At 47.8% G+C, this 16,149-nt stretch overlaps 1 protein-coding gene across 5 annotated transcripts; it reads left to right on the top strand.

Moving 5' to 3' along the window:
• Positions 1–1,605: 1,605 nt before the first annotated feature.
• FXR2 (FMR1 autosomal homolog 2) lies at positions 1,606–16,097 on the top strand. Of its 5 annotated transcripts, none has more exons than XM_019980872.2 (17): positions 1,606–2,083; positions 7,738–7,790; positions 8,134–8,227; positions 8,626–8,697; positions 8,813–8,961; positions 9,198–9,291; positions 9,757–9,873; positions 11,232–11,402; positions 11,680–11,758; positions 12,079–12,188; positions 12,418–12,504; positions 12,792–13,014; positions 13,220–13,417; positions 13,505–13,705; positions 13,804–13,896; positions 14,040–14,140; positions 14,472–15,173. In XM_019980872.2, exons 1-17 carry the CDS (start codon positions 2,003–2,005, stop codon positions 14,565–14,567), a joined length of 2,019 nt encoding a protein of 672 aa, XP_019836431.1. In that variant the 5' UTR covers positions 1,606–2,002; the 3' UTR covers positions 14,568–15,173. The 5 variants fall into 5 exon arrangements, with proteins under 5 accessions (XP_019836431.1, XP_019836430.1, XP_019836433.1 ...); XM_019980871.2 differs by having other exon boundaries at positions 1,607–2,083; positions 12,792–13,038; positions 13,244–13,417; positions 13,801–13,896; XM_019980874.2 differs by lacking the exon at positions 14,472–15,173 and adding an exon at positions 15,227–16,097 and having other exon boundaries at positions 1,608–2,083; positions 13,801–13,896.
• Positions 16,098–16,149: the final 52 nt, after the last annotated feature.

Here is a 16,149-nt window from a genome sequence, read left to right as displayed (position 1 = left end):
TAGTCCTCATCTTTAACACATCTTCAGATGAACTCTAATCTCTTTATTTACTTAAATGTGATTGTCTGCGCTGTTTCCAATATATTATAAAATTCTTGTTTTGGGTAATTGGAACACTGCTTCTGCTGCTGCTGCTGCTAAGTCGCTTCAGTCGTATCCGACTCCATACGACCCCATAGACGGCCTCCCACCAGGCTCCCTCGTCCCTGGGATTCTCCAGGCAAGAACAGTGGAGTGGGTTGCCATTTCCTTCTCCAATGCATGAAAGTGAAAAGTGAAAGTGAAGTCGCCCAGTCGTGTCCGACTCCCAGCTACCCCATGGACTGCAGCCCACCAGGCTCCTCCATCCATGGGATTTTCCAGGCAAGAGTACTGGATTGGGGTGCCATCACCTTCTCCGCAGCTTATGAGTAGGTCTCACTATTTTAGTGAGCCGATGCCCTGGGCGACAAACTTCACAGGTGTTTCTCCAGTTTTGGGGATGGGATTGTTATAGAGCGCCGCTGCTGCTGCTGCTAAGTCGCTTCAGTCATGTCTGACTCTGTGCGACCCCATAGACGGCAGCCCACCAGGCTCCCCCGTCCCTGGGATTCTCCAGGCAACAACACTGGAGTGGGTTGCCATTTCCTTCTCCAATGCATAAAAGTGAAAAGTGAAAGGGAAGTCGCTCAGTCGTGTCCGACTCTTAGCGACCCCATGGACTGCAGCCTACCAGGCTCCTCCATCCATGGGATTTGCCAGGCAAGAGTACTGGAGTGGGGTGCCATTGCCTTCTCCAATTGGAACACAGTGAGGGCCAAATAAATATTTGCTAAATGATTAGCTGCACACACAGGATCCTAATTTCTTGGCTATTTTATTCACTTCTACTTAAATTTCTTACTTAGTTTATGAATCCCTAAGTTTCCTCTCAACTATCCTTTCTCAGTAACAATTTTTCCCATTTTGAAATCTCTCAGCATTTAGATATCAATCTTGTGCCAAATTGCATTTGCCTTTCGGTAGTGTCTTGAAATCTTTCTTTAACCTTTCATCATATGCAGGATCAGAATCTTCTCAAGGCAAGAAGGTGACTCTTAATTTAAATCTTAACGCGCAGAAACAGAAACACTGAAGAGTCCATATCGGCATGTGGACTGTAAGGCCCAGCGCACGCGCACTAGGCCCATTTTTGCTTTTCGACTCCTCCTTTTTTTTTCCCCCGGAGCGTGCGCACCAAAAAAGACAAAGGTGGAGAAAGTGACCAAGCAATCATTCAGGCGCATGCCCGTCCCTAACTTCTCCAAGCCTGGTGGAGCGCACAGCGGTGAAGTGGGTGTGGTCTGACCAAGGAGCATCAGAAGCCCAATCCGATTGAGTGAGCTCGGCCCCTCCCTCCCCATGATTGGTTAGCTCTCTGTGTTGTGGGGCGGGGAAAGGAAGAGACGGGGCGGTGGAATGGTTGGGTGGCGAAGAAAGGGAATCAGTTTGGTTCTGCGCAAGCGTAAATCAGCGACCAGGAGGGGGCGTGAGAGAGGGAAGAGGAGTGTGGAAGCCCTGATGCGCTGGCCAGCGAGAGCTGGGTCGCCAGCCTTGACGCGTGCGCCGTGGCCCTCGGGGCCCGCGCGCGGCGGGCGGGTGCCCGGTGCGTCTGCGCAGTAGGTGGCGGCGGCGGCAGAGGGAGGAGGAGGCCGTGTAGAGGCAGCGGCAGCAGTGGGTCCCGGGACTGAGGCTGCAGCGGGGGCGGCGGCGGGCGGAAGCTGAGGTGACGAAGGCAGCGGCGGCGGCGGCCGTTTTCCTCACGGTGGCGGAGACCAAGGCGGCGGCGGCGGACGGGGAGCGGCCCGGCCCCGGCCCCCTGCTCGTTGGCTGTGGCAGGGCCGCCGTGGGGCCGGCCCGGCTCCCGCCCCCCGCGGCTCCCCCTCCAGCTCCTCCTCCGGGGAGACGCCGGGGACCTGGCCCGGCCCGTACTCAGAGCGCTGCTGCAGCCGCCGCCGGGGGAGTCGGAGGCGGTGGCGGCGCCATGGGCGGCCTGGCTTCGGGGGGGGATGTGGAGCCGGGACTGCCCGTCGAGGTGCGCGGCTCCAACGGGGCCTTCTACAAGGTGAGGCGGCGCGCCGGCCAGGGACGCGGTCTTCACCCCCCTCCCTCCAGCCAGAACGGGGAAGAGTGGGGTGGGATCGAGGTTCTGAGCTAGCCCTGACCCTTAGAACCTTGGACCCACGATCCCACCCGCGGTCCTCTTTGGGGGAGACCTCTGGAAGTTAACCCCTTCTTATTTTTGGGCCCCTCTGTTACACCTGCTTTTACCCGCATCTCTGGGAATGAACATCAGGGCATTATTGTGCTTGGATCAGCGCCCCCGCAGCCCCCAGGAGAGACCCCATTTACCCCAGCGTCTCGTTGACTTTTCCTCTCCTAATAGAAGGCATACCTTGGATCTTAATCACCTCTTCCCCACAGTCCAAGCACATGGAGAATTCTCTTTATTCTGCCCTATTACCCCCTTGGGAAGGCCGTCCCATATTAGATCCTTTCATCTTCCTCGGAGAGGCCTCTGCCTACTGGCTCTGGAAGACTCACTCCACTTTCATCTTATATTTCTGTTCCCACCCCAAGGAGAAACGGTCAGAAGCTGTTTATGACATTTAGTATCTTTGACCTCAGGAACTCTGGGCTGTATCAGTCTAGTTGCCTCCTAGCCATAAGGTGGCATCTTTTCACAAGTCTCTCTCACCCCACCCCTTTATTTCCAAGACTAGTTGGTCTGCTCTTACACCGGAGGATGGTTTTGTATTTGTCATCTCACTTTGACCTCATACATTTAGATCATTCATATAGTTTCTTCATTTTGAGGAGTGTAAGCTTCATACTCGTACTCTCCATCTAAAACGAGGTATCATGAGGATTCCTTCAGTTTTATTTTTTTCTTAAGGATTTCCACTTCTAGAAGACTTTTGGTCAACTTGCCCAATTCGGAAACCCAATAGTCTATTTATTCTTTTTTTTTTTTTTAAGGAGAAGAGGACTGGCTTTACATTTTTAATATTTATTTATTTGGCTGTGCAGCATTCAGGATCTTAGTTCCTCAACCAGGGATCAAACCCATGCCTCCTGCATTGGGAATGCAGAGTCTTACGCACTGGACTGCCAGGGAAGTCCCCTGAATCTATTTTTTAGGACACTTTTTTCCCCCTTCATTTATATTAAGCTAGAGGGAGACCAGTCTTGCCTCTCAGGAATTTTTCTTTATGCCACTGTTGTTATGTTGTTATTTTGAACCGCTTTGTACTTTATGCCTGGGATTGTCTCAGAGACTTTCGTGCTTCCTGTCTTGTTCTCTCATTTTGCCCTGAGGAGCAGGAACAGTTACCTTCTCATCCATTATTTGTGAGGACAAGAGCCCCCTTTCCTCCACTTCCCCTCAAGCCTTTCCTCCCATAGTGGACCTCTCCGCCTTCGTACCTGGGAAATGACTTTTTCCAACTCCTTCCATGTGAAGTCATATCTTGCTGTAACTGGAAAGGGTCTCACATTAGCCCTTGGAGTAGGTTTCTGCCCCAGCTTTAATTGATAAGTTCAATGTAGTCATTTTTGACCCACTCTAAATGCCTATTCATTCCTGCCTGACTTCCCCTCACCAGATTTCTTTATATTCTTCAGTGTCTATGGGTACCCACATCTGTCTTAATTTCTCAATTTAAGTCTGTGGCTTTTTATCCTAGTATTTCTGCATAATCCCCCAAAACTACCTATTCCCATGACCCAGCTAACAGGGAAGAAGGAAGCTCCCAACTTACCCCTTCTTTCATTCTTTTTCTACATACTTTCCTAACTCATGGGACTTTTTTCTCTAGCATGCCTCCATAGCATTTGTTTTCTTTGGCAAAGTCTCTTAGTTCCTTTCTGATTCTGATAGAGTACATTTGTCTCTTATATCCTTTCCCCTCAAGCTTGGATTACCTTTGTTGAAATACCCTTTCTCATAAGATTTTAACCTCATTTCCCACAGTATCCTGTCCTTCATCAGGGTCCTTCCCAGCCCCAAGAAAGTGCGTCTTAAATTGAGTCTGAGATCAAGATATAATGTTTGCTTTTATTCCAGGAAGCATGGGAAAGATCAGTATCCAGTTCGAATTAACTGTGTGAGACTGCTGGGAAGCGGCATGTTTCCCTTTCCACATATAAGTGTCCAGTAGAAAGTCTGTCTCTGAATCTTTCCCTTTTCTCCTGTGGGCTATATGGCAGTGATAGACTTGATTCAGTGAGTTAAAGATAGGATGCTTTGAATCAGAGAATAGAGTTTGGGGTTCAGCTAAAAGCCAGGTAATATGGAGTTTGTATTTTGGCCACTTTAGCATTTTCTGCTCCTTGTCTCATTTGAATAACAAAAACATCCTTAAATTCAGTAATCTTTCTTCAACTTTCAGTGCCATATGCTTAACGAATCTGACCTTGCTGCTGATTTAATATTCATGACTCAGCAGACTTCAGTGTTGTTCAAGGAGTGTTTACATTGCTTCTAGAACTATAAATCTGGGGTGGTTCCTTTCGTCCCTCTCAGAATTGGGTCCTGTTGTTTTTCTTCTTACAGGCTAGAACTGAAAATATCAGAAGTTATCTTGTAGCTATCCCATCAACTCTTCCTTTTCTGTCAGAACTTAATGTACATCATTCCTTAAGGTGTACTCTCCCAAGTGAAATACCTGTTCATCTTCCAGGGCACGGCCATCCAACTTTCCAGACCTTACCTGGATATCCCAATACCTACTCCTTTGTTAAGGATACAGCATCCACCTATAAGCCAAAGCCCATTTGCCATGACTATTGAATTGAGTCATCCTTTGAATCTAGGTAGCCTTCTAGAGATTCACTCAACTGCTCTTGCCCTCCCTTGCTTATCTTCTCAGTGAGCATGGACTGAGCAGAACGAGGAACTCACTTTCTACCACTGGTATCTATGAAGGAAAAAACTGGGATAATATGAGTGGAATTAAGGAGCAGAGAGTGAATTGGAATATGAATTGAGGAGAAAGCTTGTTTTGGAGAATCTTTGACCAAAAAAAGACCTTAGAAGTATAAGAATGAGTGATGTTTTGCTGAACTGCTGAGTAATGTGAGGGAAAAGTGCATTTTTTGTGAATGATTATATCTAGGAGTGGGGAATCTCTTCACAAAAAAGGCAGGCAAGTGACTCTCTTCTGTCTTTTCCACAGTGTTTTATCTCATCCCAGAAATGTTTTGAAAATAGCTAACTTTTTCTTTATTAACTGTTTCTAAAGCTTAAAGATAGACATTTTGGATAAAGTCAGCTGCAGAGGCTGGATGAAATTTTTAGAGAAATCCAGACAGACCCTTATAAAGGAAGAAAAGAGAGGGAAGAGATATAATAGTTATTGTAGGAGGAGGGGATGAGGACACTTAAAAGAGCTAAGGAAAAAAGAAGTGGCGGGGGGTGGGGGGTGGGAGAGGAGTTAAAGGGAAGAACCCAAAAGAGAAGAGGAACTTGGGCAAACAGTGAAAAGTAAAAGTGCGTCAGTTGTGAGTGGAGAAGAGGAAGAGTGAGCATTGGTGGAGCTGAATGAAGAGTGGGAAAAACGTTTCGGAGGAAGGGAATGGCAGAGAAAGCTAAAGCATGGGTATGTAAGGCTAGGCAGGACCAGGAGTCCTGGGCAGTAGTAAGACTCCATAATGAGATCCTTTCTCAAAAGAAGAGGAAGATGGCTCATATCAAGAGGGAAATTTTAGGTTTAGATTTAAGGAAGGAACAGTGAATTAAGTGTTTATGATTGAACAGTTCTCCCTGAGGTGGGAGTGACACAGGTGTGCATTTTTGGTGTTTTCTCTCCTAAGCCCATGTTTTGTTCCTATCTGCAAACCTTAGGAATAGTTCTTATATATATATGCTTTTTGAAACCCCTAATTTTTTTTAAAGCTTTAATGAGGCATAATTGACATACAATGAAGCATATAAATTGAAAGCATACAATTTAAGTTTTGACATATATATAAAATGAACCATCACCACAATTTCTGTCATTCCCAAAAGTCTTCCACTAACGTGCTTTCTGTCATTATACATTAGTTTGAATTTTCTGATTTTTGACAGACATGCAAAGGCAGTTACTGGAAAAAATACAGTCTTTCAACAAATGGTATTTAAAGAACTGCATATCCATACGTTAAAAATGAACTTTAATCATATCTGGCACCATATTAAAAAATTTAACTCAAAATGGATCATAGACCTAAATGTAAAATAAAAACCATAGAACTTCTAGACAAGGACATAGGAGAAAACTTCTGTGGTCTTGGATTAGGTGAAGATTTCTTAGATATGAAACCAAAAGAGCAAATTGATAAATTGGACTTTATCAAAATTAGCAATCCCTAATTTTGAGTATTTGAAAAATAGAAAAGGTAGGAAAACTGGGAGCATAGGATTGAACTCATAGCTTTGGCTTCCTCGGTGAAGACAGAGAAAATAGGAAGTAGGAAATTCCTTGGTGGTCCAGCGGTTTAGACTTAGCCCTTTCACTGCCTTGGTCCAAAAAACAACAGAGAAAATAGGTAGTCCAGCTATTCAGTCATTCCTGTTGCTGTTCCTTGTCAAGATCTCAAGTTTGGGGTCTTCTACAAATTTTATTACCCTTTCAAATTCTTAGCAGTGTCATAGTCTAGCATTAAAAAATCTTACATCTTTATTTATTTGGCCGTACCACAAGACTTGTAGGATTGTAGTTCCCTACCAGGGATTGAACCCTGGTCCACAGCTGTGAAAGTCCTAACTACTGGACCACCAGGGAATTCCCTCATGTCTTTTAAATCCTAATTTTTCTTTCTGTAGGTTGTTTTTGGATTTTGAACTTCTCCAGTGTTCTGATTATTTTTGTATGGCCTAGGCATCAAAGCAGCAAGTTTGCTCAGGTCTCTTGCTGGGTTAGGAGCTAGACCCTTTCTTGGCAGATCCTGATGTCCTCTAGGTGTTCCAGGACAGCTTCACACTGTCTCATGGGATATTCTTAGCTTTGCTGAATGTTGTTGGTATTTTAATTGAACTCTGGCAAGCTGCTAAGTACAGCAGGAGGCAGACAGATAGGGAGGCCCCTGTGGGAGCCATAGGAGACCACTTCTACTTAATTTCTGTCTCATCTTATTTCTGGATTTTGTAACATCTCTGTCCATGCCAGTATTATTTCTTTTCTTGCTACCTCACCATTTGTATTCTTTCCCCAGTGCAGCTTTCCCTAGCCAGGTTTTTAGATTGCATGTGTTCCCATCTAAAACTAGTTTTACAAAAGAAAAAAAAAGGGGGGCGGATTTCCTTGTGGCTTAGTGGTTAGGATTTGGGCTTTCACTGCCATGGCTTTCGGTTCAGTCCTTGATCGGGGAACTGTTTCACCGGCCGTGTGGTGCGGCCAGAAAAAAACCCTAGTTTTGTTGTTTAGTTGCTGAGTTGGGTCCAACTGTTTGCAACCCCATGGAGTGTATGTAGCCCCCCAGGCTCTGTCCATGGCATTTTCCAAGCAAGAATATTGGAGTGGGTTGCCATTTCCTCCTTGTGGGGATCTTCCCCACCCAGGGATCGAACCCACATCTCCTGCTTGGCAGGCGGATTCTCTACCACTGAGCCACCGGAGAAGCCCAACCTTTAGTATAAGATGCTGCAAAGGTGTCTGTTCCTCTAATGGCTGAGGTGGTGGTTAATTGTCTTTTTTTTTTTTTTGTCTTTTCACTTGGTTCTAAAATCCATTCTAGGGCTTTGTGAAGGATGTCCATGAAGACTCTGTCACCATCTTCTTTGAAAACAAGTAAGACCTTGGGAATAGAGAATCCAGCATACTAGGTCCTAGAAGGAGAGTGGAGAAGGGGCGACTGAGTCCCATGAGGCATGTAATAGGTGGGCGAGAGCCAGGGGTTTGGGTGGGCGACTTGTATGGATCCTAGGAGAGGAAATGGTGCTGGTAGGGGCATTTGACTCAGTATTTAGGTTCTAGCAAGAGATGGAAGACACTGGTATGGAGCAGAGCCTGGAATTTAGCTTCTAATCACCAGGGAAGGTGGAAAATGTCCAGTGGAGGAAGTTACCTTTTTCTGAAGAAACAGGCAACCACAGTAGCCTGAATAGCTATCATGTCACTGTTTCCCTTGCAGCTGGCAGAGTGAGAGACAGATTCCTTTTGGGGATGTCCGGCTACCACCTCCAGCTGACTATAACAAGGAGATCACAGAAGGGGATGAAGTGGAGGTAAGGGCCTGAAGTCCACCTTTTCTAAACATCACTTTTCCCAGGATTCTGCATCTCCCTTACCCTGATACAGGTATCATAGGCTCCTTACTGCTTGTTTCACTCTCCCTCCATCCAGCTAGGCAGTCTGTGGAGGAGTGAAGTGCAACAGTTTTCTGTCCATCACCATTGTGATCAATCAAGCCTTTAGGGAGCTTCCCAGTTTCAGGGGATCCACTTTTCTTCCATTTACGATAACAGCATCTGAACTCCAGTGTCCTCTGATTTTAACTAGCAGCTCCTTCCTCTAATTTCCTTCATCTTGGTCTAGGATGCCTCCCAAGTGTCTTAATGCTCATTCTATTCTTGATGGTTTTAGATGGGCCTCAAGATCTCTTTTATTTTCAACTTCTCTTCAGGTTTATTCTCGAGCCAATGAGCAAGAGCCTTGTGGCTGGTGGCTGGCCCGGGTGCGGATGATGAAGGGAGATGTGAGTGACTGATTGTCAAGGTCTTTGGGGGAACTGCTGAAACATTTTTGTCAGAGAAAGGTGGGAGATAGAAGCTCATGTTATCCACACCTTCTTCTTTCTTTCCTTCTGCCAGTTCTATGTTATTGAATATGCTGCCTGCGATGCCACTTACAATGAGATTGTCACCCTGGAACGGCTTCGGCCAGTTAATCCCAATCCCCTTGCAACCAAAGGCAGCTTCTTCAAGGTTACCATGGCTGTGCCTGAGGATCTGAGAGAGGCGTGAGTGTTTGGGATGTTGGGTGTGGGGGACCCCCTTTATGGTCCTCATCTCTGCACACGTTTCTCCCAGGCCCTGCTCGCAGTGTGTTTTGTGTTCCCTTGGCCCTCTAGAGTCCTCTCTGCTCCCAGTTCTGTTTCCTCATCTCTGTTCTTTAACTGCAGTCCCCCTCTCTCCCCTGAATGTTCAGCTATACTCTATACTCTGCCCACTGAGCACTGTTCTCTTTTCTCTGCAGCTGCTCCAATGAAAACGTCCATAAAGAGTTCAAGAAAGCGTTGGGAGCAAACTGCATCTTTCTCAACATCACAAATAGTGAGCTCTTCATCCTGGTGAGTTTATTTTGCCTGAACTTCACCTAAGCCCTTCTCCCCTTTTAACTCTTTTGCAAGAAGGGAAGAGCTAAAGTGTGCTTATATTTATTTGTCAGAGAGGACTTTATTGCTCCTGACTCCTGTGGACCCAGGTTAGCCCTACCATTCCTTAGTCTTTCTCATGTATGACCTTAATTTTTTTTCAACCTGACCATCATATTGCAGTTTGGGTCAAGGACCCTTCTTGCATATTTGGACTCTCAGGAACAGTATGAATCTCACTTGTGCTTGCCACGTAAAATCAGTTCCCATAGGCACCCAGATAGTAGGCCCTTGTGAGACCAACAATGATTTTCTCTTCCTCAAATTTGTTTCTTAAACTCCTGCCCTTTTCCAGAGATTCAGGTGTCCTGATTCCCAGTTCCTAACTCTCCTCTAAAACATAGGCAGTTTTTAGTGACTTTTTTGTTGGTTTCTTTCCAGTCAACCACGGAAGCCCCTGTGAAGCGAGCATCCCTGCTGGGTGATATGCATTTTCGAAGCCTGCGCACCAAACTGCTGCTCATGTCGCGCAATGAAGAAGCTACCAAGCACCTCGAGGTAAGTTTGGGCTCCACTTTTTACTGCTGAATGGTATTGCTGTCTTCCTCCCACCTCATCCTCCACTCATACTGTTATGTTTATAGAACAGAGGTTAAGGTCTTTCTGGGCCATTAAACCTCGGTCTGCTATTTCATCTCAAATTCCTCCGGATGGCAGAGCTCCATCATGTTTTTAGTGTGAAGGTTTTTTTTTTTTTTTTTAAAGCTACCGGACCCTGTGACCAAGTGAAATTTTACTTGAAAGCACAATGCATAAGACAGATGAATCAGAACAAGTCTGTCTAAAAGTGGAAGAGGGTGTGGGTCTTACCTCCACTGGGTGCCCCCAAATTACCTCTGAGAACCAAACCACTTTGTGAGAGCCATTTGTACACTGGAAAAGATCCCTGGTCTTGGAATCAATCCTGGCTTGCTTCGTCAAATAATTGACCTTTGGCAAATAATTTGATTCCAGTGAGTTTTCTCTTCCTTATCTGTGACAATGAGGTAGTTGAAGGAGAGTGTTTATACAAGGTCTTTTTGAATTCTGACATCTTATGATGGTCAGATTCCCTTAGGAATTATACTGTCCTAAATGAGGTGCACATGTGTATGTGTTATTTGAACATCCATTTCCTTTTATTCAAGTGATCTTTATGGGAGCCTGTGCAAATTCTGGCCCATGGTACTCTGTACTTCTCCAGGGATGCTCCTCAGGGTGCTGCCAGAGCCATTCCCTTTGCCTGCCCTTGTACTCATGCCTCCCTCTGAGGACTGGTTGAGAAACGAAGTGGTAGCATGGTGTGTCATAGCCTCTTTTTATGCTTTTCTTAACCTCTTGCTTTCTCCTCAACTTGTTGGGTTTTATTTTGGGAATTTGTATTGTTTTGGATAAGGTAAATATTCCTTACACTTGGATTTACCATGTGAAAAGTCCTTTCTAAACACCAGTCTTATTTAATCCTCTTGTTAGTCTGGGAATGGTGCAGGTCAAGTGTAATCATTTAGTGGATAATGGAACAGAGGTCAGGTGTAATCATTTAGTGGATAACAACAGAGGCACAGAGAGTATGTTGTGTTTGGGATTATACAACCAGATAGTGTTGGAGCCAAATCCAGAACTTTGATGGCTCCTGGCCCAAACCCTGCCATCATTACCTCCCCTGCCCACCAAGCCATTGGTACTGAGAAGGTAGGAATGGAATGAAGCATTCCTAAATTCTCCACACAGGTCCTGGTGGTCAGTGGACTTCCAGATAGTTCTGGCTTTCTTTCACAGTCTTTTCTTATTGAAGTTATGCAAAGCGTCAGATTCCCAGGACAGATGTCTGAAATTTTACCATGATTCCTATAGGTCAGTGTCTTTTTTTCTTTCAGACAAGTAAGCAGCTAGCGGCAGCTTTCCAAGAGGAGTTCACAGTGCGAGAGGACCTGATGGGACTAGCAATTGGGACTCATGGTGCCAACATCCAGCAGGCCCGAAAAGTACCTGGGGTGACTGCCATTGAATTGGGTGAAGAGACCTGCACTTTCCGAATCTATGGGGAGGTCAGCAAAAGATACCTGTCATCTAAGTCCCTGCGGGGATAGAAAGAAGAGTGTGTGAAATAGAAAGGAAGCCTGTCGTATTCACTTCACTACCCCCCCTTTTTTTTTAATAATGTGCATAACCTTTTTTTTTTTTTTCTTTAACTGGAGTATAGTTGCTTCCTCCCTCCCAGACTTTGGCGGCAGCACATTTTCCCAAAGACAGAGAGTGGCAGGAAGATCACTGTTTGAGATCCAGGTCCTCTGTTTTATTAATAACTCCCCATTCTTCTCTTAGACTCCTGAAGCATGCCGACAGGCCCGGAGCTATCTTGAGTTTTCTGAGGACTCCGTGCAAGTGCCCAGGAACCTGGTTGGTGAGTTAGGGTTGTGTATGTATATAAGAGAACATGTTGGGGGCCAGATGTGAGATGCTCTAAAATGATTCTGGCTTCGCACCTCCCGGTGAACTTCTTTTCACGAGGACAGACCAAACAGTCTGTAGTTGTAGTGACAAAAATGGGAGAACTGATTTCTAGGGATTGTGGTGTTCTGTCCTGTGAAAACACACTAGAAGCCTAGAAGCAGGAGATTCATTAAACAGAATTCTTTTATACAAGCTGGAAAACTTGTCTGTTTTTGCTCTTTTTTCTTTCCTTTAAAAAAAAAAAGCCTAACTCCTCCTTTACCTATTCAGGCAAAGTGATTGGAAAGAATGGGAAAGTGATCCAGGAGATTGTGGATAAATCTGGTGTGGTGAGGGTTCGAGTTGAAGGTGATAATGATAAGAAGAACCCCAGGGAAGAGGTATGGGGCAACTACACCTAGAGATTGGTTTCCAGAGTAGATGTGATTGTTCTCCAAGCCATTCTCTTGAGGGCTGGGATTTCTAGGGGATGGTTCATGGGAACTTTGGTTTTTCCTAGTAGATGGAGAGCCCAGAAAGATCCTTTTTGTGTAGGCTTCTCTAGAAGACAAGGTGGACTTAATACTTGATTTGAGTCTGTTTCTAATCCCTGTGTCCTTTGCTCTCCAGGGCATGGTTCCTTTCATATTTGTTGGCACCCGAGAAAACATCAGCAATGCTCAGGCTCTGCTGGAATATCACCTCTCCTACCTGCAGGTACCCAAGCCAGGAGCCTGGGAGAGGAAAAACCCACGTGTACAGGGGTCTGAGGAGCATGCTGGATGGAGTTAAAAGTGGTGGTTTCCAGTTTGTGTCTCTGAGTAGAACAGAAACTGTTAGGTGGAAAATTGGGGCTGTGGAGTTGGAACCCATCATTTTCCCTGTTTTAAGCCTTGTGTTCCTGAGAGTTCAGGTCCCTACGGACAGTTGGGGCAGAGAAGTGTGAAGAGAGACTACTGATCTTACACTTCTTCCTTGTTTTTCTCCATCTTCTACCCAACCAGGAGGTGGAGCAGCTCCGCTTGGAGAGGCTGCAGATTGATGAGCAGCTTCGGCAGATTGGGCTGGGCTTTCGGCCTCCTGGAAGTGGGCGGGGCAGCGGCAGCAGTGACAAGGCTGGATATACCACTGATGAGAGCTCCTCCTCTTCCCTTCATACCACACGAACCTATGGGGGCAGCTATGGGGGCCGGGGCCGGGGCCGGAGGACAGGCGGTCCTGCCTATGGTGAGACAGCTATGCGAGTAGGGGGTGAGCAGTGGTGGGCTGTGGGAGTCAGAGGCCTGGGTGGAAGCTTGAGGAAAGGGTGATTGAGAAGATGAAGTGATTGGCTAAGGGACTAAGGAGTGAGGGAGAATTTTCCAGCTTGGGGGTGGGGATGGATCCTGGGATAGGGTGAGGGACCCTGTTTGAACGCCACTATGTTCTTCAGGCCCCAACTCAGACCTATCCACAGCTTCTGAGACGGAGTCAGAGAAGAGGGAGGAGCCCCCCCGAGCTGGGCCTGGCGACCGGGATCCCCCGACCCGGGGGGAAGAAAGCCGGAGGCGTCCTATAGGAGGCCGGGGTAGGGGACCCCCACCTGCCCCCCGGCCCACCTCAAGATACAACTCTTCATCGATTAGCTCAGGTAGAAGCAGACAGCTGGGCTCATGAATGTGGGCCAAAAAGAAAGATGGTGGACACCTGACTCCCAACTCCTTCTTCCTCCAACCAGTGCTGAAAGACCCAGACAGTAATCCCTACAGCCTACTGGACACATCCGAACCAGAGCCCCCAGTTGATTCAGAGCCGGGGGAACCCCCCCCAGCAAGCGCCAGACGCCGCCGCTCGCGCCGCCGCCGCACAGATGAGGATAGGACTGTCATGGACGGAGGCCTGGAATCCGACGGGCCCGGCATGACAGAGAATGGCCTGGGTAAGGGGTGTGTGAGGGTGTGAAAGGCTACAGCTGGGAAAGAATTGAGGGGGTGGGCGATTGATGCACAGTTCTCATTTTCCCCTGCTCCACAGAAGATGAGTCAAGACCCCAGCGTCGTAATCGGAGCCGCCGCCGCCGTAACCGTGGTAACCGGACTGATGGCTCTATCAGTGGAGACCGTCAGCCAGGTGAGCTAACACTGGATTCCAGCAGACTACCTCAGAGAACAGGATGCCTCCTATCCTGAGGAAACTAGCGGTAGGGGTTCAGTGAGGGTCTAGGGGCTGGATACCTGGGTTCCTTCTGAAACTTGATCCTCTGTCTTCCCCAGTGACTGTGGCTGACTATATCTCCCGAGCAAAATCTCAGAGCCGCCAGCGGCCACCCCTGGAACGCACTAAACCTTCAGAGGATTCTCTTTCAGGGCAGAAGGTAGGCAAGGAAGACATAGTTTACCCCCACTACCTTTTGTGTTGTTCTGGAGTAGGGGGCACATGAAAACTCGCTAAGAAATCGCTTGTGAAGTTGCAAGGAAGACATGCAGCTGGAGTTTAGGCTGCATGTAAAATAGTGAAAAGTTTGTATAGAAGAGAAAGGGCCATTTGGTTCATATTTTCTGGATCCCAGTAAAAGTGACTACTGGCAACCAACCCCTGGGTCCCACCAGATGCCTGGAGCTCTTAGGTGGTAGGGAATAGCATTACCTGAATTTCTACTGACCTCCTTTCATTCCTCTCCATTTTCTTTCCCACTCTCCCTTCAGGGTGACTCTGTCAGCAAGCTTCCTAAGGGCCCCTCAGAGAATGGGGAGCTCTCCGCCCCCCTGGAGTTGGGTAGTTTGGTGAATGGGGTTTCATAAACCCTCCAGCCCGCATCCCTCCCTTCTCCATCTCGCTTGCTGCCCAACACCAATGGCCCTCACAGGCCCGACTGACCTGCGCTGGAGCTGCTCTTATCTAGGGGGGAGGGGGGTGGCACAGCAGCTTGGGTCCCCCCCAGCCTCCAGGAGCTAGTGGAGGGGTGTGTAACAGGGTCCTACCCCCTCCCTCTTGTCCACCCTTCCCCCAGGGTGAGGGGAGCCTCTCTCCTTCCCCATCAGACTGGATGTGCCTTTATCCTCTAATGCCCCAATCTCTCTCTGAACACCCCCATTCTCCGCCTGTTGGTGCGGGGTGCTCCTTGACCCACCCAGATTTGACAGTTCAGGGGGGCTCCCCTGCTATCCCTCCTCCCATCCTGTACCCCCCATTTCTGGGGCCTCATCACTGTGGAAGACGGGGATAGTAAGGGTATAAGTGGGTGGGAGGCATGGGGAAGGTTTTGGAGTAGAACCAGGGGTGTGTATGAAGGGGGGTGACAAGGTCCCCCAGGGGAGGGGGAGACCAACCTTGTCTGGTGGATGAGAAGGCGTATTTATTTTTCACTGTACAGTATTTAAAAAGAGAATAAAAAAAATCCAAATGGCTCTCCGGTTCCTGTACCTTCCTTGTGCCCAGTTTGGTCCATCTGTTTCTATAGGAGTGACCTGCCCTGGCCCTTGTTTCCTGTGTCACCACAGCTGGCTTCTCTAGCATTCCAGAGATGGTCTACGTCTAGGAATTTCTGACATTCCTGAATTCCCCAGGCCCAGGTACCCTCCTGGTCTAGAGAAAAGCAGCTGGTGCCTTGCTGCTTCTCCCCTCCCCCAGGTTTGCTGGTAGAGGGAGCTAGGCCACTCCTATACCCTGAGTCACAGCAGGCTAGGTAGGGCTGCTCAGAGCTGGAGCTGTTCCTGCTAAGAGCTGAGAGCCAAGGCAGGCTGCTTAATCCGATTACCCGAGGCCTGGGGCTTGGGCTGGGCCTTGGGGAGCGTGGGGAGCAGGGTTCCCTCAAGACAGCCCCCTGGAACCTAGGTGTCAAGCCCTCATTCCTGCTGGTACTCTGCTCTGGATCCAGGCTTCCTCTCCAGCATCCATATCACTGATCTCAGCCTTGGTTCTTCCTGGGCTTCCTTGTGCCCTGCCTCCGAACTCTGAGGTTTAGAGAGAAAACATGTGGAGAAACCTAGGTTTGGGGGCTACAGTAGTGAGGGTTTAAATTTTCTCACCTGGCAAGGGGTTGTATCACCACCCGAGCACCTGCTGGGATGACTCAGGAAACAAAAATGGCCTGCCTGCCTGCCTCCTGACTTTTCTGCCCCCGGGCTGGTCAGGGGCTTGAGGAGTTGTAGGCACCAGAAAAAGGTTTGGGTTAGTGCGTTGGGTGTTCCCACCTTCTTCCCAGCACAACTCTGACCCTGAGGGCTCTTGATCCCCCTCTACTTGATCCCATTGTGCAAAGATATTGATTTTAAATCGCTGTGCTTAAGAAGGGAGGAGTAGATGTTTAGGCTATTGGGGCTGGAAGGCTTGACTTCTAGGTCTTGGGTGGAGAGGGGGTGTGGTCCCCTGGGGGGAGAGTGG

Source organism: Bos indicus, chromosome 19 (genome assembly GCF_029378745.1).
Source record: "Bos indicus isolate NIAB-ARS_2022 breed Sahiwal x Tharparkar chromosome 19, NIAB-ARS_B.indTharparkar_mat_pri_1.0, whole genome shotgun sequence".
In the NCBI taxonomy this organism is placed as follows: domain Eukaryota; kingdom Metazoa; phylum Chordata; class Mammalia; order Artiodactyla; family Bovidae; genus Bos; species Bos indicus.
The sequence above is the reverse complement of the archived record's forward strand: the minus strand, read 5'-3'. Positions and strand labels throughout refer to the sequence as shown.